Source organism: Bubalus kerabau, chromosome 4, assembly GCF_029407905.1.
Source record: "Bubalus kerabau isolate K-KA32 ecotype Philippines breed swamp buffalo chromosome 4, PCC_UOA_SB_1v2, whole genome shotgun sequence".
NCBI classification, from domain to species: Eukaryota; Metazoa; Chordata; class Mammalia; order Artiodactyla; family Bovidae; genus Bubalus; species Bubalus kerabau.
The window spans coordinates 42,740,919-42,762,494 of record NC_073627.1 but is presented as its reverse complement, the minus strand read 5'-3'; the positions used below and the strand labels follow the sequence as shown (position 1 = coordinate 42,762,494).

General features: G+C 51.3%; 1 protein-coding gene across 1 annotated transcript; it reads right to left on the bottom strand.

Moving 5' to 3' along the window:
* Nucleotides 1–2,384: 2,384 nt before the first annotated feature.
* Nucleotides 2,385–16,782, bottom strand: TRARG1 (trafficking regulator of GLUT4 (SLC2A4) 1). The gene is made up of 4 exons (XM_055577038.1): nt 16,662–16,782; nt 15,647–16,126; nt 6,744–6,876; nt 2,385–5,062 (listed from the first exon to the last, which is right to left on the bottom strand). Exons 2-4 carry the CDS (start codon nt 16,031–16,033, stop codon nt 5,049–5,051), a joined length of 534 nt encoding a protein of 177 aa, XP_055433013.1. The 5' UTR covers nt 16,034–16,126; nt 16,662–16,782; the 3' UTR covers nt 2,385–5,048.
* Nucleotides 16,783–21,576: the final 4,794 nt, after the last annotated feature.

Genomic DNA, 21,576 nt, shown 5'->3' with positions numbered 1-21,576 from the left:
TCCGGTCAGGGTGTGGCCGCAGCGTCTGCATCTCTGACCACTCCTGCTGATGCCCATTAACGCTGAGTGGTGAGGCTCGAGAGCCCCGTGGCTCCCACCTCAAATGACTACTGGGGTCACCTGGAAAGCTTTAACAACTCTGAAGTTCAGGCCACACCCTAGACCACTTAAACCTGATTCACTGAGAATGGAAGCCAGGCACCATAAGCCACCCAAGCTCCCGGGTGATTCCAGTGAACTGTCTGGCTTTAGAAGCTCACTCATAGACCTGCTCAGCTCACCCTGTTACCTGGAGACTGGGGACCAGAGAGGCTGAGGCTGACCAAGGCAACTCGTCCAGGGAGCGAAGGTTTAAGGCCTGGGCCAGCGAGCTCTCCTGGGCAGGTGGGGTGGTCTCTGGTAGTGGGTCCATGAGAGGAAGGTCAGGCTGGGGCTGGAGGGGAGCAGGGTCTCCAAGGCTAGCCTGGGGTGCCCTTCTAGATTCTAGGTGCTCTTCTAGCTGCAGCATTGCCCAGGTATGTCCAGCCCTTGTGGTTCACCAGGACACACCGCTAAACCCCCGCCAGCCCTGTGGGTGTGCAGAGAACAACACCAGCCTGTTCACAGTCAATGAGTCCAGGTTCAGAGAGGACACAGCCGTCTGTGACCTGAGGCCTTCTGTATTGTAGAAGCTGCAGCTTTTCCCTTGCTGAATCTCACACACATGTCCCCATCCATTTTAAAGTTTCTAAAGCTGGGTAGTGTCTGAAAAACTGATGCCATAAAAACTTTCAGATCACCAAGCCGGGCAGTAAAGTGCCACACAGCACCACGTGGAGAAGGTATCTGGATACCTGCGTGTGATTAAATGTGCAGCAGTTCACTGGTGGCATTTCATCCTAATTTGGACCCCCCAGGTAGTGCTCAAAATGCCTTTGAAAAGATCACATGCAATGCTGAAGCAAAAAGCTGCAGAGAAATGTGACCATTTCATACCAGGCAGTGCAGGTAAAGGATGCTAAAATAGCCACCTCCCTCGGAACCGCTCGCAGACTCTCTCAGGTGGGAGAGGAAGCTCACTTCAGCAAAGCTTCCATGACTGTCCTGCCTCGTGGGTTCCTGACTCTATGACCTTGGACAAATCACTTGGCCTCGCTCAGCTTCATTTTCTTCTTAGGAAAATGGGACGACACACCTCATGGGGGGTAATGTGAGGATTAAACGAGATGTGTGTGTGTGTGTTCAGTTGTGTCCGACTCTGCAGCCCTATGGATTGTAGCCCTCCAGGCTCCTCTGTCGATGGGATTTCCCAGGCAAGAATACAGAGTAGGTTGTCATTTCTCCCTCCAGGGGATCTTCCCCACCCAGGGATCGAACCCAAATCTCCTGCATTGGCAGGCGTATTCATTACCACTGAGCCACCTGGGAAGCCCCACAAAATGAGACAATTGGCACAAAACACGGAGCCCAGCACCCGGCATATGAAAAGCGCTCCCCTGGACCCTGGTCTAGCTGGAAAGAATTTCCCCAAGGAGACGCAGCTAATAAGTTCAGGGGCAGGATTTGAACCCAGGCAGGCTGGTCCCAACTCCCACCGCCTCATCTACTCTGCTGGGCTGCCCTGTGGGTCCTGGGGCTCTCTCTGCTTACCTGCCCGACTCGAGCCTGATGCCCTTCTCTCCCCCTTCCTCCAGCCTCTTGCCCTCAGTATAAACAGCTTATCGGGGTCACGTGGCAATTCCTTCCTTTCCTGCTGACCGCCCAGCCCAGTGGCTCTGCCTACGCCCAGCTCCCCACTCCTAAAGCCCTTGCCCCCTTCCATCATCAAGCAGTCATCCTGGAAATAGATTCTCCCTGTGCACCCTGCCCCTACCACACACACAACTAACTCACCTTGCACCCTGCCCCCTACCACACACACAACTAACTCACCTTTCCATGGAGCTCTACTCTCCAGACAGCAGAGATGGCAGCAAGAAGCCAACTTTGGGGTCAGACCTAGGGACACAGTTCACCAACATTTCTTCACTACCTTCTGTATGGCCAAGTCCTGTGTGACCCAGGTCAAGTGTCTGAACCTCTCTGAGCCTTGGTTTACCAACTTGAAACCCAGGATAACACTCGTGACTCCCTCAGATGGCCATGTGGATTCATCAAGGTTTGCAAAATGTCCAGCACAGCCCCCTGACCTCCTCTTCAACTCCTGAGGTCTTTGTTCAGAAGGAACAACCAAGGAAAGACCAGCACTCACTGGAGAACTAAGTCTAGGCAAGGGCAAATGGTTTGCCCAAGGGAATGCTTCATGCTGGCAACAGAGCCCCTGGATTGCCAGGCTCCCCAGTGCCCCCCAGTTTGTTTGGAGCCCCTTGAGCCCAGCAGCACAAACACACAGGTTCTTGATGGGCAGTCAGCTTTATTTCTTTCCATGCAGAGAAATACAGAGATGAGAACTGGTAAGTGGGGGCTGGTGGGGGGTGGTGCTTGCTGTTCCCTAGGGGGCCTGGGCAGGGGCTGGTTCAGCACCACAAGCCAGGGGACCACGGGGTTCATGCAGCCAGTGCTGGACCCACAATGGAGCTGGGATGGCAGGGCGACTGTCCCTTCATCTTTACCAAGGCTTGGGGGTGTCAGATGCCCTGTGGGTGAGGGGCAATGAGGGCCTTCTCTCCCCGTCTTACTTCCGAAGGGTTTCCTGTCCTCAGATCCTTGGCTCCTCTTTGCCAGAAGGGCCAGCCTCTTGGAGCCTCTGAGCTACATTCTTGGTATGAGTAGAAAACTCGAGTCATTCTTGCCCAAATGGAAGGATGCTCCTGCTGTGTCTGCTCCTGCAGCTGTCTGCAGTGGCTTCTCTCTTTCTCTCCTATTCTGGGTTTGGAAGAGGAGCCAGTGTGGGTGGCAGGAGGCAGTGAGGGTCTGCCTTCATGGGTGTGACTGTGGACAGCGGGACAGGGTGTGTGTGGTGGTCCCGGAGCACACAGAGGCTGCAGTCCTGCCTCTGCCCATGAGACCATGCCTAACCAGTCTGGTTCACCGCTGTCGTCTCCCTGGAGGGCTGAAGCTGGGGACCCCTTGCGGCCTACCAGGAGACGCTCACTCATGACCCCTCTTTCCAGAGCTGGGGCCTGTGAATGTCAGATTCACAGACCACTTGACTCCCCTGGCCAGACCTTGAAAGTGACACAAAGACTCTGGGCTCATCCCCTTCCTTCCCCAACAAACAGGGGCATCTCTGTTTTGGCTTCAAAGGTCCCATAAAGCAGATTCAGCAGGCCCCTCCTTTAGGGGCGAGAGAGGCTAGGGTTATTCCCAGGTGGGGCACTGACGCAGGAACGCCAGCCCCAGAGGGATCTACACAGTACTCCTGGGCTCTGAACCCTCCCTTCAATTCCCCTCCATCACACACACCCTCCTAGAAGGCTCAGAGCTGCACCCAGGACCCAGAGCTCCTCCCAGAATACAGAGCTCTAACAGTCTTCCTCCCCAGGAGCCTCTGAGCAGGGTGGGGGAGACAGGCAGGAGCCCTAAAAGGAGGCATGAGGGTGCTGATCAGGTGCAGAGAAAAGATGCTAGCCAACTTGGAGCCATTCTGCCCTCCCAGCCTCCTGGAACCCTGGCTGCTAGGCAGGGCATCCTGGGGTGGGGGTGGGGGGAGCCCAGAGCATCACATTACCCAGGGCTTGGGGGCTGCAGTCAGCTGGGGAAGTGGAGCAGGAAAGACCAGGGGGGAAGTCTGAAGGGCCCTGCTTCACTCCCTCCTGGTGTCCCATTATGTACTGAGACACAGGCCACGGTGTCCAGGCCCCTGATTCTGGGCATGTGTGTTCTCAAGCCGAGTTTTTGAAGACAGGACCCTTCAGCTAGTCTCTTCCCTCTCTCTTGAAATTCTCTAGACCCAGCAAACAACAAACCTTCATAAAAACTCTTGGATCCACATCCCTAAAGGAGGCAGAGACATCCCTAAGGGCCTGGGAGCCTATAGGAATTTCCCCCAGGAGTGGTCCCAGGGCTGGCTCCGGGGAAAGCCTTTGCTGTTAGTGGCTGGTCAGGGGTGCAGGGTGAGGCATAGAGCATCAGAGGCAGTTGGGGTGGGAGCTGGGAGCCATGCCCCACCTAAGCCACTCTGAGTGAGGACCTTCAGCCCCTTTGCACAGAGACCCTGAGCCCCTCCACATGGAACGCTGAGTTTGTGCCCCAACCAGGTGGTCCCTGAATGTGAGCTCAGGGCTGAGTTCCTCTTCACTAGCCAACCTGGAGATGGAGTCAGGGCCCCAGGAGTTCTTGATTGGTACCCCAGACTGCAACCCAGGTAGGGAACAAGAGGCAGACTTGGGTCATCCTGGGAGATGTTCTGGGACCGGGCTTCTCAACCAAGATGCTCCTGTGGCTGAAATGTTTGAGAAGAGGTCCATGGGTCATGCTGTCCCCATTTCTGTCTCTACCAACACTCCTCTTGGTGACCTCATCCTGTGATGAAGGATTTAAAGGTGGCTGTTGCCTCTTTCCAGGGCAGCTACATGTCCCATGTGTCCGAGGGGTTCCAGGGCAGATGCTAAGCATCAGTTCAGCCTCTGAGCTCAGGGCACTGGCTGGGATCGCTGCAGGTATGTGGCACAAGGCATGCAGACAGTCTTTTTTTCATCCCACCTCAAGAAAAACAGAAACGATAAAGTCTGTGTTTTTCTTCTTGGTCATCAGACATGCAGAGACTCTCTCCCCACCCTGGTCTCGCTGGCGGGAGTGGTTTCTTCTCTTTCTGGCAGTATAAGCCTGCTTGGCCAATCCCAGGAAACCACGGGGATAAGAAACCAGCCAGAACCCCAGGGATTAAAATACCGGGATGTGCCCAGGAGAGTGGACCACATTATTCATCTGTTTCAGAGTCCATTTCCTTTCCTTTCTTCCTCTCATTTTCCGCCATTTGATGTGGGCTAGCAATGGGGTGACTTGGGGGTTTCCCTCCAAGCTTGTGCTTTTCGAGCTGCGGGATCGTCCTGTCCTCCATGAGGCGTGTGGGTGGAGCTCTTCAGCGGGCTGGGGCCGCCTCTGCTAGCACCGCTCCATAGTTAGTTTCATTTCTTCGGAACTGTAAAGAAAAGAACAGCGATAGCACGACGGAGCTCAGAACACGGGGTCTCCCGGTCCCTTTTTGGAGGATTTGGGCTTTTGATTCCTAGGGGGAAATGGTAACAGAGGTGATTCGGTTTGAGGTTCCAGGTGGAAGTAAAGTCCTGCCAAGGAGAGGACTGGAGTCTCAGTGATTGTTTCACAGGTGGGCACGGTGACCCCTGAGACTAGATCCATTCCTGCTTGAATATTTTAGTGAAAGCTAAACAGTCCCCTTGCAAATTTGAGTTCAGCAGTTGTTACTTGCCATGGAACGTAACATGGGCTTCCCGGGTGCCTCAGATGGTAAAGAATCCACCTGCCAATACAGGAGACCCAGGTTGGATCCCCGGGTCTGGAAGATCTCCCGGAGAAGGGAATGGCAACCCTCTCCAGTATTCTTCCCTGGAGAATTCCATGGACTACACATGGCTTACATGGCTTACAGTCCATGTGTCCACAGAGTCTGACACAATTGAGCAGCTAACACTAACACAGACGGAAAGAATCCTGGGTCAGATTCAAGCAGAGTAAGACAAAGAGACTGAGGTCTTGGGAAGTGATGCTGAGGCTCATGCCCTGGGCTAGTGGGCTCCTGCCTTGCAGGACCTGCATGCCTCTCAAACTTTGTGGAACATGCTTCTGCTCAAACAGGTGAAGGAGAGGACCTGCATTTTTGAACCTAGGCCAGCTGATTACAAACCTGAACTCTTCCCTCTCATATGAGGCCATGACCCTGCAGCCAAATCCCAGCATTTCTGCCCCAAGATGAACACTCTATATTCTAGGCCAGTAGCTCCCAAACTTTAATGATGGGGTTGGGAATCTTTCTAAAGTGCAGATTTTTATTCAGCGGGTCTGGGTGGGGCCTGAGATTCTATATTTACAACCTGTTCCCAGTAGCAGCAGCCAAGCTGCTGGTCCATGGAGCACAGGTGGTAGGGCAAGGTCTTTAGGGGAAAAGCGTAGGTTGGTCACTAAAAGGGCAGAGATGGTTGGAGGCTTCCAGTACGAGTGTGTGATTAGAGGGAAATGGATAATACTGACGCACAGAGCCCAGAAATTCTCAAGGCTGCTGGGCTTTGTGAGTAACACCTTTGAAAAGGTTGGTCACCTTGCTTGGATAACTTGCCTGGACCACCTTTGGGCGTTCCCGAAAGTCTCACTTCCTGACTTCCAGCACAAGCATGGTTTACTTCCAGTAAGACATGACTGTTTCAGCAGGGATGCTGTGTGGCAAGCCCCTGGTTACAAGTCAGAGTCACTTGCGCTATCTCAGGTGATGCTCACAAAAGCCTCTGTGCTGGAAGTTTCTTCCTCCCACTTTCAACATGAAAACCCCAAGGCTTAACCAGGCAGACCCTGGTGCAGGACCATCAGAGCCGAGACTGGAACTTGTGGCCTCTGCCTCCTGGGCCCGTGCTCTTCCCATGACCTTTCCTGGTCATCTACTCTCCGGCCACTGGAGAGTCAGAAAGCCAGTCCCACTCAGCCGGTCCCTGCAGGAGACTGGAGTGCTTGCTTTTCTGGGGTGCGAGGTGAAGGCTGTGGCACCCATATGCTCTTACCCTTCTCCCCACCACCGCCCCTGGCCCGGAGGGCTGGGCCACATCCTTCTGTGGTCCTCACACCAAGGGAGCTGGGGTGTCGCTGGGCCTCACCTGCAAAGTTGACAGTCACGGCCACAATGATGATGATGATCCCCATGATGATGAAGGTGATGCTGAGCGTCCCAGCCAGGCGGCCCAGCCTCCGGGCCCCGTCCAGGTCCCCCTGTTGCACGCTACTTCGAGACTGCAGAGAGATGGTGGTAGAAACCCTGTCCTCAGCAGCCTTGCAGAGGGCCCCTTGCCTGAGCCTCTGAACACACCCCGGTCCCTGCTGCAGCCCACACTGCTGGGGAGAGGCAGAGGCCTCCTTCAGGAGAAATGGCCTGGACTCAAGTGGCCAGACCTCTTGTGGGGATCCCTAACCAAGCTTGCCCATTGTTGGCTGGGGACAGCTGGAAACATAACCGAGCAATGCCGGGCATTATCTCAGGATCTTAGTTCCCCAACCAGAGATCAAACCCATCCCCCCTGCAGTGGAAGCCCACCAAGATTCCCCCACTGGAATGGTCATAACCCCTAGCATCGTCTGAACATTTACCTCGTGTCAGGAGCTATACAAGCTCAAGTCCAGACCTCAGGCTCTCTCTGCTCCCCAGGGACATTAGGGCACCAGCTCTCCTTGGTCTTCCCACCCTCTCCTTCTTGACTGTATCTTTTTCTCTCCTGTCTTGAAGAAATCCTCTTTATCTCACCCAGTTGTAAGCCCCTCACTGCCCACAGGACCAAATCCAGATTCATTTTGTGACAGGTGGCCCCCTCCGGATCAGGCCTTTCTCCACTTCTGCAGCCGCTTCTCACACCACACCTGCATGGTGGTCTGTGCTCCAGCTCCTCATCTGTACAACGTCATAATGACAATCCCTGCCTCATAGGAGTGGTAGAGGATAAAATGCTCTAACAGCTGGCAGCTCAGGTCACCGAACTCAGGACATCAACACCAAGGCAACAATGGGAGGGAAAGGGAGCAAAATACAGAAAGACTTCTAGGATTTCTAGGAAGTTCAAGTTCTGAAATCCAGGAGCTACCTTGAATCATAATCAAGGGACTCATTGTCGGCTGTAAGTACGGCCTTGGTGGGGGAAGGGCAGGGGCTTTGAGATGTGTCCTGCCCCCCACACCCCCATTTTCCAGAAAAACAGTTGTCTGTGCACAATGATTCAGGACCATGGAGAGAGGCACACATGTAGCTTCTTGGGTATGAGAGGTGAGGAGGAAAGGTGAAAGATGTTTTTTCAGTTACACTGAACCCGATTGCAGTTCTTTATCCACAGAGTGATCAATCATACATGCCTTCAAGCATGAGGGGTGCTATTAAGGAGACACCCTGGAAATGGCCAGACGGATCAGAGCAGACCTAGTTGTGGCTGCTTTGTGGTGTCAGGCACTTTATACATTCTATCCAATGTAAATATCACAACTATTCTGTTAATCTTGGTTTTCAGATCTGTAAAATGGAGGGAAAGTAATTGCCTCTAAGTATGCAGCCCTACATGGAACAACAGACTGGTTCCAAATAGGAAAAGGAGTACGTCAAGGCTGTATATTGTCACCCTGCTTATTTAACTTATATGCAGAGTACATCATGAGAAACGTTGGACTGGAAGAAACATAAGCTGGAATCAAGATTGCTAGGAGAAATATCAATAACCTCAGATATGCATATGATACCACCCTTATGGCAGAAAGTGAAGAGGAACGAAAAAGCCTCTTGATGAAAGTGAAAGTGGAGAATGAAAAAGTTGGCTTAAAGCTCAACATTTAGAAAACGAAGATCATGGCATCTGGCCCCATCACTTCATGGGAAATAGATGGGGAAACAGTGGAAACAGTGTCAGACTTTATTTTTCTGGGCTCCAAGATCACTACAGATGGTGACTGCAGCCATGAAATTAAAAGACGCTTACTCCTTGGAAGGAAAGTTATGTCCAACCTAGATAGCATATTCAAAAGCAGAGACATTACTTTGCCAACAAAGGTTCGTCTAGCCAAGGCTATGGTTTTTCCTGTGGTCATGTATGGATGTGAGAGTTGGACTGTGAAGAAAGCTGAGCGCTGAAGAATTGATGCTTTTGAACGGTGGTGTTGGAGAAGACTCTTGAGAGTCCCTTGGACTGCAAGGAGATCCAACCAGTCTATTCTGAAGGAGATCAGCCCTGGGATTTCTTTGGAAGGAATGGTGCTAAAGCTGAAACTCCAGTACTTTGGCTACCTCATGCCAAGACTTGACTCATTGGAAAAAACTCTGATGCTGGGAGGGATTGGGGGCAGGAGGAGAAGGGACGACAGAGGATGAAATGGCTGGATGGCATCGCTGACTTGATGGATGTGAGTCTGAGTGAACTCTGGGAGTTGGTGATGGACAGGGAGGCCTGGCATGCTGTGATTCATGGGGTCGCAAAGAGCTGGACACAACTGAGCGACTGAACTGAACTGAACTGAACTGATGCAGCCCTAACTTTTTTTTTTTTTTTTTTTTGGCCATACCACATGGCATGCAAGATCTTAGTGCTCCCACCAGGGATTGAACATGTGCCCCTTGCAGTGGAAGCACAGAGTCCTAACCACTGGACCGCCAGGGAAGTCTGGAGCCCTGCTTCTACACGAGAAGTTCTCCACTGCTAGCTGACCCTCATTTCTGAAGTTCCTCCCCACCCCCATGAGTTACCAAATGAAGGATCCATAAGAAAACCCTCATTTCTTTTTTTGAGTAAATTACCAGCTGCTCTCCATCCCTGTCAGTTGCATCATCTTCCTCTTATACAAAACAGCTCAAGTTGAAGGCACAATAATAATAATTGCAGTAATGGTTGTAATGACTGAATTAATAGATCGTTTGTGATCGCAGGGGTTGTGGGAATGGTGAGTGAGAAAACGATTTATGAACTCAGGTTAATACATCAGTGAGGAAAGACGCTGAAAACAAGTGTGAGTGTGGGGAAAGTACGGTGGGGGCCGGGAGGATGGGGTGAAGAGGATGCTGAGAAAGGAGGCTACAGAACTCAGGAAAGAGCTTCCTCCACCCATGAGGCTCAGGCCAAGGCCCAGCAGACCTCAGGAGAAGAGACAAGATGTGCCAGGGTCCAGGGCCCGTGGTTAAGACTCTGTGATTCCCCTGCAGGGGGCAGGGGTTCAATCCCCACTTGGGGAACTAAGATCCCACAAGCTGCACAGCACGGTCAAAAACAAACAGAAAGGATGTGCCAGGACTGATCAGTTACCAGCCCTGCCACAGAGATCAAGCATCTCCCAGCTTCTGAAAGCCAAAATGTGTGCTTCTCTGTACCTTCTCTACATCATTCTCTCTGCAAATGTGCAATTCATCCTGAAAGACCCCTGCTGTGCTATACTGTGCTTAGCCGTGTCCAACTCTTTGCAACCCCATGGACTACACAGTCCATGGAATTCTCCAGGCCAGAATACTAGAGTGGGTAGCCTTTCCCTTCTCCAGGGGATCTTCCCAACCCAGGGATTGAACCCAGGTCTCCTGCATTGCAGGCGGATTCTTTGCTGTCTGAACCACCAGAGAAACCCTGAAATGCCCTGACTACAGGTTAACTCCTCCATTGCTTGAGAGAAGGGATGGATTTGGGGGGTGGGGGCCCTAGGGGAGGAGTCAGGGTGGCTGCAGTGGTGGATGGGAGCGGCTGGGGAGATTTAGGGGCTTGAGACAGCAGCAGTTTACCAATGGTTTCAGAAGTCTGTTAATATCTTAAGCTATATGCCTGCATGCCCGCTGACTATCAGCCCTGGTCAGGGCATAGCACTCTCATTGAGGAAAGGGATAAATCATAAATGAATGAAAATGAGTCTGCAACACATCAGTTAAATAATTAACTTGTCAAAAATGCCTAAGTAAGGAAGCGTTGAAGCCACTCTGGATCTCCTCATCTCTCCCTCATGCTGTGGGAACAACTTACAGAGAGGCTGCCACCAAAACCACAGACAGGGCTGCCCACCTCCTCTGGGGATGTAATGAGGGGTGAGACTCCATTATATCCAAATTGCTAAAAGCCGCATTTGCCTGAAAGCCAGATTAGGGCAGGGCCCCAATCTCCAAGATCTAATGCCTGATGATCTGAGGTAGAGCTGATGTAATAATAATAGAGATAATAATAATAATAGAAATATACACAATAATAATAACAGAATGCACTTGAATCATCCTGAAACCATCCCCCACCCCCTGGTCCATGGAAAAACTGTCTTCCATGGAACCAGTCCTTGGTGCCAAAAAGGTTGGGGACCACAGCACTGGGGGTTTGCTCTTTCCTCTGACATTGCAGTTTCATTCAGTATTAATAATAACAGCAACCACTTCCATTTATTAAGCATTTACTATGTGCCAGGCTCTGGCACACTCATTAGTTCATTTAATTCTCCCAACAGCCCTAGGAGGTAGATGGTTTTATTACACATATTTTATGGATGAGGAAACTGGAGCTAAGGCAGGAAGCTGAGTGGTTTGGATATGGTCATGTGCCTTAAAAGGGATAGAGATGTGATACACACCCAAGTGTATCTGATGCTTGCTTGGTCAGCAACTGAAGGCTCACTGCTTGGGGTCCAGCATCTCTCATTGACAGGAGTCCTTGCTGGATCAGGAAGCATGGTTATTTCTCAGCTTGACCCGGAAGTAAAATGGATGAAGCCAGCCTTGCCCTGACTATCCCAGGAGGCTTACGGGAGGTTGTGGGGCTGAGCAGGGCCAGGTCTGGACACCTGTGATCACAGCTCCTGAGACAGAGCCCCTCATCCCAGCCCTGGTCCCAGCTGGCCCCTGTCAAAGCCACAATGGGAAGAATGTTTGGTGGTCCATTAGTCTTCCACTGATGGAGTGAGTGACAGGGAGGAGGCCACTGGGAGGCAGGGGAGAAAAAGAGAGAAGGGAATAGAATTATTCCCTCCCTGCACAAATGCCCAAAACATTTGGCTTCCCTGGGAGGGACATGCCATCCTTGTCGCAGAGGTAGGTGCAGGGTGGGGCAGGTGAAGAGAACACTGGATTCAGGAGCCAGCTGATGTGCCTCTTACCAGCTGTGTGAACAAAGGCAAGGCACTGCTCTGCATGCCTCAGTTGCCTCATCTGTTAAATGGGAATGATTAACCAGACTCTGTCAGTCTCATATTACAACATGCTCTGCGGACAGTGAACTCTAGCGAGGGTGTCAGGGCTGCAGGTCTCCTTCCTCCCTGGGGTCAAGGGCTTGATCTTTCACTTGGTAACTAGCAGGGAGACATCAAATGAGGAGATTTGAAGTCTATTGCCGGACCTGGAGACATCAGCATAGAGACTTAACTCTCTTTCCACACTTTCTGGCTCTCCTTCTCCCCTGCTGCTATCTGAGTGGGACTGCGTGTTTCAACTCTAAATAAATAACTGACCCCCTCCCTCCCTGGGGCATGGGGGTGTCCTATGAACTAGAAAAGTGAATATCACAACAAAGCGACTCACACAAATGTTTTGGTTTCTCAGTGTATATAAAAGTTACGTTTATACCTTACTGTAGTCTATTAAGTGTGCAATAACATTATGTGTAAAAAAACAATGTATCGACCTTAATTTTAAAATCTTGCTTAAAAATGCTAACCCTTGGGACTTCCCTGGGAATCTGGTGGTTAAAACTTTGCCTTCCAGTGCCGGGGGTTCCTGTTCAATCCCTGGTTGGTGAACTAAAATCCCACATGACTGGAGGCCAAACAACCTAAACATAAAAACAGAAGCAATGTTGTAACAGATTCAGTACATACTTTAAAAACACGTGCATGCTAAGTCGCTTCAGTCTTGTCCAACTCTTTGGACCCTATGGACCGTAGCCCACCAGGCTCCTCTGTCCACGGGGATTCTTCAGGCAAGAATACTGGAGTGGGTTGCCATGCCCTCCTCCAGGGGATCTTTCTGACTCAGGGATTGAACCCACATCTCTTAAGTCTCCTGCATTGGCAGGCAGATTCTTTACCACTAGCGCCACCAGGGAAGCCCAGACTTTTAAAATGGTCCACGTGAAAAAAAAAAATCTTAAAAAAAAAAGTGCTAATCATTATTGCTCAGTGAGTTGTGATCTTTTTGCAACAGTAACACTAAAGACCACTGATGACAGATCATCATGACAAATATAATAATAATGAAAAGTTTGAAATATTTTGAGAATTAACAAAATATGACCCCGAGACACAAAGTAAGCAAATGCTGTTGGAAAAAAGAGCACCGATAGACTTTCTTGAGGCAGGGTTGCCACCAACTTTCAATTTGTAGAAAAATGCAACATCAGTGAAGAACAATAAAGCTCAAGAGAACAAAGTGTGTCTGCTTGCGAAATGCCCAGAAGAGACAAATCCATGGAGACAGAACGAAGATGAGTAATCTACTCAGGTCAGGCAGGCAGGTATTAGAAGGAGTGATAGAAAAACGTTGCTGGGTTTCTTTCAGAGGTGAGGAAAATATTTTAAAATTGATTATGGCTATGGTTGCACTTATCTGAATATACTAAAAACTGCGGAATCGTACCCTTCAGATGAGTGAATGGTATGATAGTCGCTCAGTTGTGTCTGACTCTTTGCGACCCCATGCACTGTTGCCGACCAGGTTCCTCTGTCCATGGAGTTTTCCAGGCAAGAATACTGGAGTGGGTTGCCATTTCCTACTCCAGGAGATCTTCCCAGCCCAGGGACGGAACCTGCATCTCCTGTATCGGCAGGCAGATTCTTTACCACTAGCGCCGCCTGGGAAGCCCCGAATGGTATGATATGTGAATTTTATTTCAAAGCTTTAAAAGAAAAAACCCAACAAATGTATGATGGCTTCCCATCCTCCACCAGGGAGACACTTGCCTAATTTTCTGCCTCCACATCCTAGGGCTTACTTTGTGCTGGGTGCTTTAGCACTCTGCATGGCTCATAGCCGTGTGCTTTAGGCGCTCAGTCATGTCCAACTCTTTGTGACCCTTTGGACTGTAGCCCGCCAGGCTCCTCTGTCCATGGGATTTTTCAGGCAAGAATACTGGAGTGGGTTGCCATTTCCTTCTCCAGGGGATCTTCCCAACTCAGGGATCGAACCTGCATCACCCTCGTCTCCTGCATTGGAGGCCGATTCTTCATCACTGCACCATTGGGAAAGCCCCTTGTGTGGCTCATGCAACTCTATAATTTAGGTATTATGTTGACACCCATTTTGCAGATGGGAATACTGAGGAGAATAGCGGTTTGAGTGACTTGCCTGAGGTCGCACAATACCTGGTGGTTTTGTCTAGCGTGGGCACTTCTTGCAATGTGTTGTAAGGATCTGTTTACAAATTTCTCCCCACTGGACAGGAGGCTTGTGGGAATCGGTGATGGTGTCTGATTTAGCACCATATTCTCTGCCCCAGGCCTGGCAACCATCAGACCTGATTCAAGAACCAAAGATGGATGTAGAAATGCACCAGGGGTGGGTTCAGCGGTCCCACAGCTGTGGGCCCAGGTTTCCTTTGACAAAGGCAGCTTTTACCCAGCTCACACTCTGCCACCCCCACCAGAAGACGGATTTCAGCTGCTGTTTTCTCCTGGACCCTTGTCTGCTTTCCCTCCCCAAAGCCAGTCTCCCCCACGGGGCTTCTCCCTGTAACCAAGAGCTTGTCCCTACCCAGAGCCACTGGTGGCAATCCCTGCAGCCCAGCTCCGCCTCCAGCTGCCCCCAAGAGCCTCAGGCAGCACAGGAATTTCCTCAAAGGCCCTGCCCAGCCCTTGCTCTTCTTCCCACGCCAATTCGCCAATCGCTGGGACCTGAGAATGTTGTCCGTTTCCCCCTAAAGCCCTGGCAGGTGGTGCTGGGGATTGGGGAAAGTGCCCTTGGCTGGAAACTGGGCCTCCGTGAAGTGGAGAGAGATGTATAAGGAAATAAAGGTTTTCTCAGTGGACAGCGTGGCAGCAGGAAAGACCACAGCTCCTGGGGACTGGATGACGGATGACTCAACAGTGGAGTCCCTCCAGGGGCAAGCAGACGGTGTCTTTCCCTGCTCCTAACCTCATTCTGAAAGTTATTCCCTGCCAGCCTCTCTCTCTGTCTGTCTCTCTCAACTTCCTGAACCATGAAATTCACTTGCCAACAGCTACCAACATTTCCTGGGGCTCCTCTGCCAGTAGCCCGATCCCAACAGCTTGGATTAGAGACGATCGAAGGTTATGTACTCAAAACGCTACAACACAAGCGTGGAAGACACAAAGACGAGCCCCCATGCCCCTCCCTGGCCAGGCCAGCCAATGCCCTCTGATACACATGCGTTCCCATCTGTGGCCCAGACCACCCCCTCCCACCCCTGCGGGAAGACAGATATTGAAATCAGTACAAAGGCGAAGCCCAGAGGGCCCCAGCAAGAAGTTCCCCCCAGAGGAGCAGCCCTGGGGGAGCTGGGCCCCGGGGCCCGCAGTCCATGGCAGGGAAGCTACTGCTCGCTCCTGGAAACAAGAGTTGCCAGAAGCTGTTAGAACACCCAGGAGGCCCTGGGGGTGGGGTGGGGTGGGGAGGTGATGCCTGGCTCCCCTCCTGAGAACACGGGGCCCTGAGACCCCATATTGGTTGCAATCTCTGCTGATTCACAGCCCCACTCAGGAATGACTCCTTGCGACAAAGCCCCCGACCCCTGCAAAGGCCAGACCCCTAAGTTGGCTGTCCTTTCTGGGCAGAATTTGGCTCCGGGCATCTCTCTGGGATCCCCTTCCCAGCAGGGATGTGTGCAAAGTCAAGCTGTGATGTCCAGGAGTGGAGATGAAGGAGGACAGGAAACTGAAGCTCTGGGGGCCCTGGACCCCTCTCCAAGGGGGAGTAATAGGCTGGCTAAGATGGGGAGTTTCCCCTCCCCTGCCCCCGGCACCCCAGCTCTTCTCTCAACACACCTAGGTAGGGTGACTGGTGCCTGCCAGGGAAGCATGGCTGCTGACCAAAACCAGCCCCCACCCTGCGATGAAAAGCAGCACTTACCATGATGGAAAAGATGAGGGGCATGAGGTTGAGGGGCCAGACGGGGCAGAAGCAGGAGGCGATGGCAAGGATGAGATAATCTTTGGGAACTTCTCTGTCCTGGGCATAGGAGGTGGTGGCCGTGGAGGACGCCCGCCTGGAGCTGGCCCGGGAGGATGAGAGGGGGTGCAAGGCCTCCCGGTGCTCCTCGGATATCACCTTGAAGGGCAGGCTGTGGCCATTCTGCTCCAGGTCCAGAGGCCCCGAGAGGGACTTGGACGGCTTCAGGGGCTTGTCATCCTGGCCCCCGACCTGCACAAGGAGCTTCTCCATCTCTGGCAGGTCCAGGGGTGAGGCAGTACCTGGCTCCCGCGCCGCGGAAAACTGAGGCTGTCCGGGGTTAGCCATGCTGGCCTGGGCTTTGGGCTGCTCCAGCTCCAGGATGGGACGAGGGGCTTCCGAGGGACCTCAGCGCACCATTCCTTGGCCCAGACTGGAGGCCTACAGATCAGGGGCAGACGTGTCACCCAGGAGAGCCAGGGCCAGCCAGGGGGCTGGGAAGGTCGGCTTCTCCGGGCCAGCTGAACTCAGAGGCAGCGGCCAGCCTGCCGCCCCGTGGAGCTCCAGGAAGCTGGACCCTTCAGCCCCATACAAGTTTGAGGCCAACTTCGCTGGTGCTGCTGACAGCTCAGATGGGCGGTGAAGGAGCAGAAAGCAGCTTTAGGAGCGGAGAGGAGACTGCTCCTCTTCTGAGTGAGGCTCGGGCTAAGTCAGGGAGGCTGTGTGTGTGTGTGTGTGTGTGTGTGTACACAACACCCAGCCTCCCTCCCTCCCTGCCCTCCTCGGAGATGCTTTTCAATTCACTTCTCCCCAGAGAACCGCCTGGCAGCATTCTGCCTCTGCCCCAGCCCAGCCCTGCCCAGGGTGGCTTGGACCAGCCTCTGGCTCCCACTGCGGACACAGAATCCCCTCCTCTGCACTGGGGGCTCTGAATGGGGGAGAAAGGCAAAGTGGGTCCAAATGGGTGTGCCTTCACCTGTCTCGGGAGACTGAGCCCTCGGCTCCTCTTCTCCTGGAACAGGCTCCCGCTTCTCCTATCTGTTGTGAAACACTGAACTCTGGACCTATTGCATCCCACCTTGAACCTGACCTCCCCCACCGGCAAGCCCCAGAGATGTCCAGACCAGAGCGGGGCTCTGAGCTCTGGAGGGAGGGGTAGAGTGAGTACTTGTGGGGCCCCTGGAGGAGGATTGTGTCTGCACCCTCTGAATGGGTGTCTGAGCAGCTCCCAAGGGGTGGCAGAGGGGCTGTGAGGGAGGAGCGTTGGCCCCGCCTCATGGCCATTAGGGCTTTTGTGAGGTGCTTTTAAAGAGCCAGCAAAATAAAATAAAATTTAAAAAAAAACAAAACAAAACAAAACAGGGATCCTAGTCCACCCTACTGGGATTTTTAGATCCCTCTCCCATTGGCTCCAGGAAGTAAGTTGGTTTTCTATGTTTGTCTTTCAAAGAATACTGTGTGGATTTGCAACTGGTTGGCCGAGGAAGCATTAGTAATGGATTTATTTCTAAGAAAGACAAGTAGCTAATTTGGATATCTCTAGAAGATTCATCCTAAAAATCAATCCTCAATTTTGAGGACTCTGACTGTATAAATATTTGCTTTGGTTTGATAAACAAATTGTGTTCTATTCATTTCCAATTATAATAAGTTATTAAGAATAAAAAATGGTCTTCTCCATTCAAAAAAAATAAAAAATAAAGAGCCAGCAAAGATCTTTCTGTTTCAGGAGCTCCTTAGGGCAGGTGCCAGCTTGAAGGGCCGCGGTCTTGGCTGCCTGTCCCATCCTTCTTAGTTCTCTCACGTCTCCTCCCTCTGTTTCTGCCACCTTCTCTATTCTCTGCATCTCTTTCTACATCCCCGATCTCCTGGCTTACGTGGTCTTATAAGGTGGCCCAGAACCACCAGGGTTTGTGTGTGAATCTGGATGCTTGTCTGTGGTTTGGAGGAGGGCGTAGATCATGTGGGATTGGGGTGAGAAATTAGAGGTGAGAAGGGGTCTCAGAGGTTGTGGAGTTCATTTGAGATCAGAGGTTAGGAAACCGAAACCCAGACTCATTTCAAACTGTATCCCAATTAGGCATCAATCCATCACATCCAGAAACTGGTTTGGAGCAAGACGAGCCATTTTAGCAGAAAGAAGTAGCTTTGAATTGTGTATCACACTGGCTTCAGAAATGCTGCTTCCAGCAAGAGCCAAGACAAGGTGGAAGAGGGTGTGACGGGCAGAGAGTGGTGAGCTGGCCACAAAGGGGAAGAAGGGATGGGGCAAGGGGAGTGAACTGGGCCCTTCTGCCCAGGAACTTCTAGAAACATGCTTTTAAAATAAGAGACCTTCGGGAATTCCCTGGCAGTCCAGTGGTTAGGACTCTAAGCTCTCACTGCAGAGGGCCTGGGTTCAATCCCTGGTTGCGGAACTAAGATCCCACAAGCTTTGAGGCAGGGCCCAAAATAAAAAGACTAAAAAAATTTAAAAAATAAGAGACCTTCTGCAGATGGTGGCTGTTTGGATGCCCAAGAGTCCTAGACTCTAAGTCAGTGTCCAGCTTGGCCAGAATTCCAAGTTACAATCTAGGAGCTCACTCTTGGTGGGGACGACTCAGGCCCTATGGACCTACGACTAACCAGCCCGACCAGGCCAGTTCCATAGCCAGCAGCCAAATCTGGCTATAGAGCCCCTGAAATGTGGCTCATCCACACTGAGATATGCCATACATATAAAACACACTGGATTTCCAACAGTACCAAACAATTTAAAATATCTCATTAACACAGTGTATGTAGATTACATATTGAAATGATAATGTTTTGGCTATATTGAGTTACATAAACATTTAAAAAATTAATGTCACCTGTGTCCCTTTTCTCCTTTTAATATGCCTACCAGAAAATTTAAAACATGGCTTGCATTGCATTTCTATCGGGCAGCACTGGCCTGAAGGATAGAATAAACCTGACATAAAGAAGCTTTTTTTTTTTTTTTTTTACTTAATAAAACTGGAAGAAACAAGAAAGAGCCAGGAAGTCCCCAGGGTGACCCATGGTAGCAAGATTATCAGGCAAACGGGTTCCCGGACTAGGGAGCCAGCTTTGCGCTGCACTGTGAGATGCTGGGCTTGTGGCGCCATCTAGTGGCCTGATGGTGATGAGGGGAAGGACCAGAGATGAGCGTGGGGACCAGGGAGGAGCGGGAGAGGCGAGGACAAGGAGCGCCTGGTTTGGGCTCCGGGGCTGGTGAGCCCAACGCAGCCAGCTGCTCCGGCTGCAGCCTGGTCCTGCACCCACCTGCAGGTGCGACCTCCCCTCCACCCCCAACCCTCAACTGAAGTCTTCATTGGAAGCCCATGGGCCAGGTTTATTGGGCAAAGTGGGTTTGGTGCGCAACGTGTTTTGTTTTTTTTTTAATCCACTTCATATAAAAACGGACATTCCAGACTTTTAACGTGAAGATCTGGGAAGCCTGGGCCCACTTTCTGCGGAGCAGCCAGAAGCTAAGCCCACAGCAGCCTTCAGAAGGGAAGGCGCTGAGCTCCCCCTCCAACTCTGCCTTCACTCACGCCTGTGGGCCCCAGGTGGGGGTCTGCGCTATAAGCCCCTGTAGCTACACAGGTGGTATCAGCCTTTCTGTTCTGCTGTGGGCTGACCTCCCTGCTCCCTAGTATGTTTGCAGGTCACTGAAGAAAGTCATTCCCTTCTCTGTGCCCCCTCCTCGATGGTCTGTGAGGTCTTGGGGAGGGGGCAGGTGTGCCCCCAGCTCCCTCTTCATGTGCTTGGCTCACAGTGACGGCTGACTGGAGAAACCAGAGGAAGATAAAGGCACCAATCAAGTGCCGAGGGTGTCCACACAGCTGCTAAACCCACCTCTACCTGCCTCAACCTGAGTGCATCCTGGGCTTTGAAGAATTCCGAGGTGGAAACAACGGTATGGGAAGTGGGCCTGGAGTGGGCAGAGACACAAACCTCAGAAGGTTAGGTCAGTTTGAGCCTAATGCAAGAAGAGGTAAAAAAAAAAAAAAAGAAAGAAAAACCCTGTAACTGTGACCACAAGCCTTTTCATCCTCAGTATTGCACCGGGTTCGGGAAACCCTATGGGGCTGACAGGGTAGGAGTAATTAAGCAAATTCCACTTTTCACTGAGGTCTGCCTGGGCCCAGCTCTCCTGCTTCAGGCAGCCTTCTGGTGTCTACACACACATACACACATGATTGCAAAATGTGAGCAAAACTTGATGTCCAGTTTCACATCCAGTGAGTTATGCGTGTGCCAAGTTGCTTCAGTTGTGTCCGACTCTTTGCAACCCTATGGTAGGGACTGTAGCCCACCAGGCTCCTCTGTCCATGGGATTCTCCAGGCAAGAATACTGGAGTGGTTGCCATGGCCTCCTCCAGGCGATCTTCCTGACCCAGGGATCGAACCCACGTCTCTTATGCCTCCTGCATTGGCAGGCGGGCTCTTTACCACTAGCGCCACCCGGGGTCCCTGCAAAGGAATCCTTGCTGTCTATGCTCAAAACATTTCCCCACTCTTCTTTAGAACGTGCCCTAAGCAAACAAAACTTTCACTTTTAAAGACAATTATCAGGAGCCGAATGGATATTAACCCTGTTTACATCCCCCAAATTCTCTCCAGGTGGGTTCCTGCGCCCACCTGTTGGTCCACACTTATAAGCAGCAGGCACAGACCAGTTTGATCTGCTTTCCCTACTCATCATTGTTGGCATCCTGTTGCAAATACCTGAGTTTGCTTTGCCCAAGCCTCTCTGGTTAAGTATCTGTGTTGTTTCAAGGCTTTCACTGTTAGATACAGTGCCACTGGGAACTCCTTTAAAAAAAAAATTTTTTTTTCCTTTTGAATTACTTCCTTGGGGTATTTTTATTGTGATTTTCCCAAATTGTTCTCTACCAAAAAAAAAGGAACAGATACACAACTGCTGCTGCTGCTGCTGCTAAGTGCTTCAGTCGTGTCCGACTCTGTGTGACCCCATAGACGGCAGCCCACTAGGCTCCTCTGTCCCTGGGATTCTCCAGGCAAGAACACTGGAGTGGGTTGCCATTTCCTTCTCCAATGCGTGAAAGTGAAGTCGTGCCCAACTCTTAGCGACCCCATGGACTGCAGCCTACCAGGCTTCTCCATCCATGGGATTTTCCAGGCAAGAGTACTGAAGTGGGGTGCCTCTGTAAATGTACCCCTTTCTCCACATCTCTGACAACATTTGGGTCTTACAATTGTTATTTACTTTTGCTGGCATGTCTCATTCATGATGCAAAAGTGCTATAATTGTTATTATTCTCTGCCCTTTCGAAGTGAACCCTTTCTCCTTTGAACACTACTTGAGTAATCTGTTGGGATTATAACCTTATAGATACATAATTTCTGTCTTTAGGTATATCAGTCATTCATATCTTTTGGCCATGATTTTTACAGCTCTGTTTTCTGTGGGTGTCTTCTCTTTCCAGAACTTTCCTTTTTATATTCATTTAATACCTATCCTTGTACTATTTTCCATTACATTTGGATAAACCTATGTGGTCTTGGTTGATAACTTACATGTCTTTAATAATAAGGGATGTAGCTTCTTTTCACCAGAGAAGGCAATGGCACCCCACTCCAGTACTCTTGCCTGGAAAATCCCATGGACGGAGGAGCCTGGTAGGCTGCAGTCCATGAGGTCACTAAGAGTCAGACATGACTGAGCGACTTCACTTTCACTTTTCACTTTCATGCATTAGAGAAGGAAATGGCAACCCACTCCAGTGTTCTTGCCTGGAGAATCCCAGGGATGGGGGAGCCTGGTGGGCTGCCGTCCATGGGGTCACACAGAGTCGGACACGACTGAAGTGACTTAGCAGCAGCAGCAGCAGCTTCTTGTCACAGCAAATCAGTCATCTTGG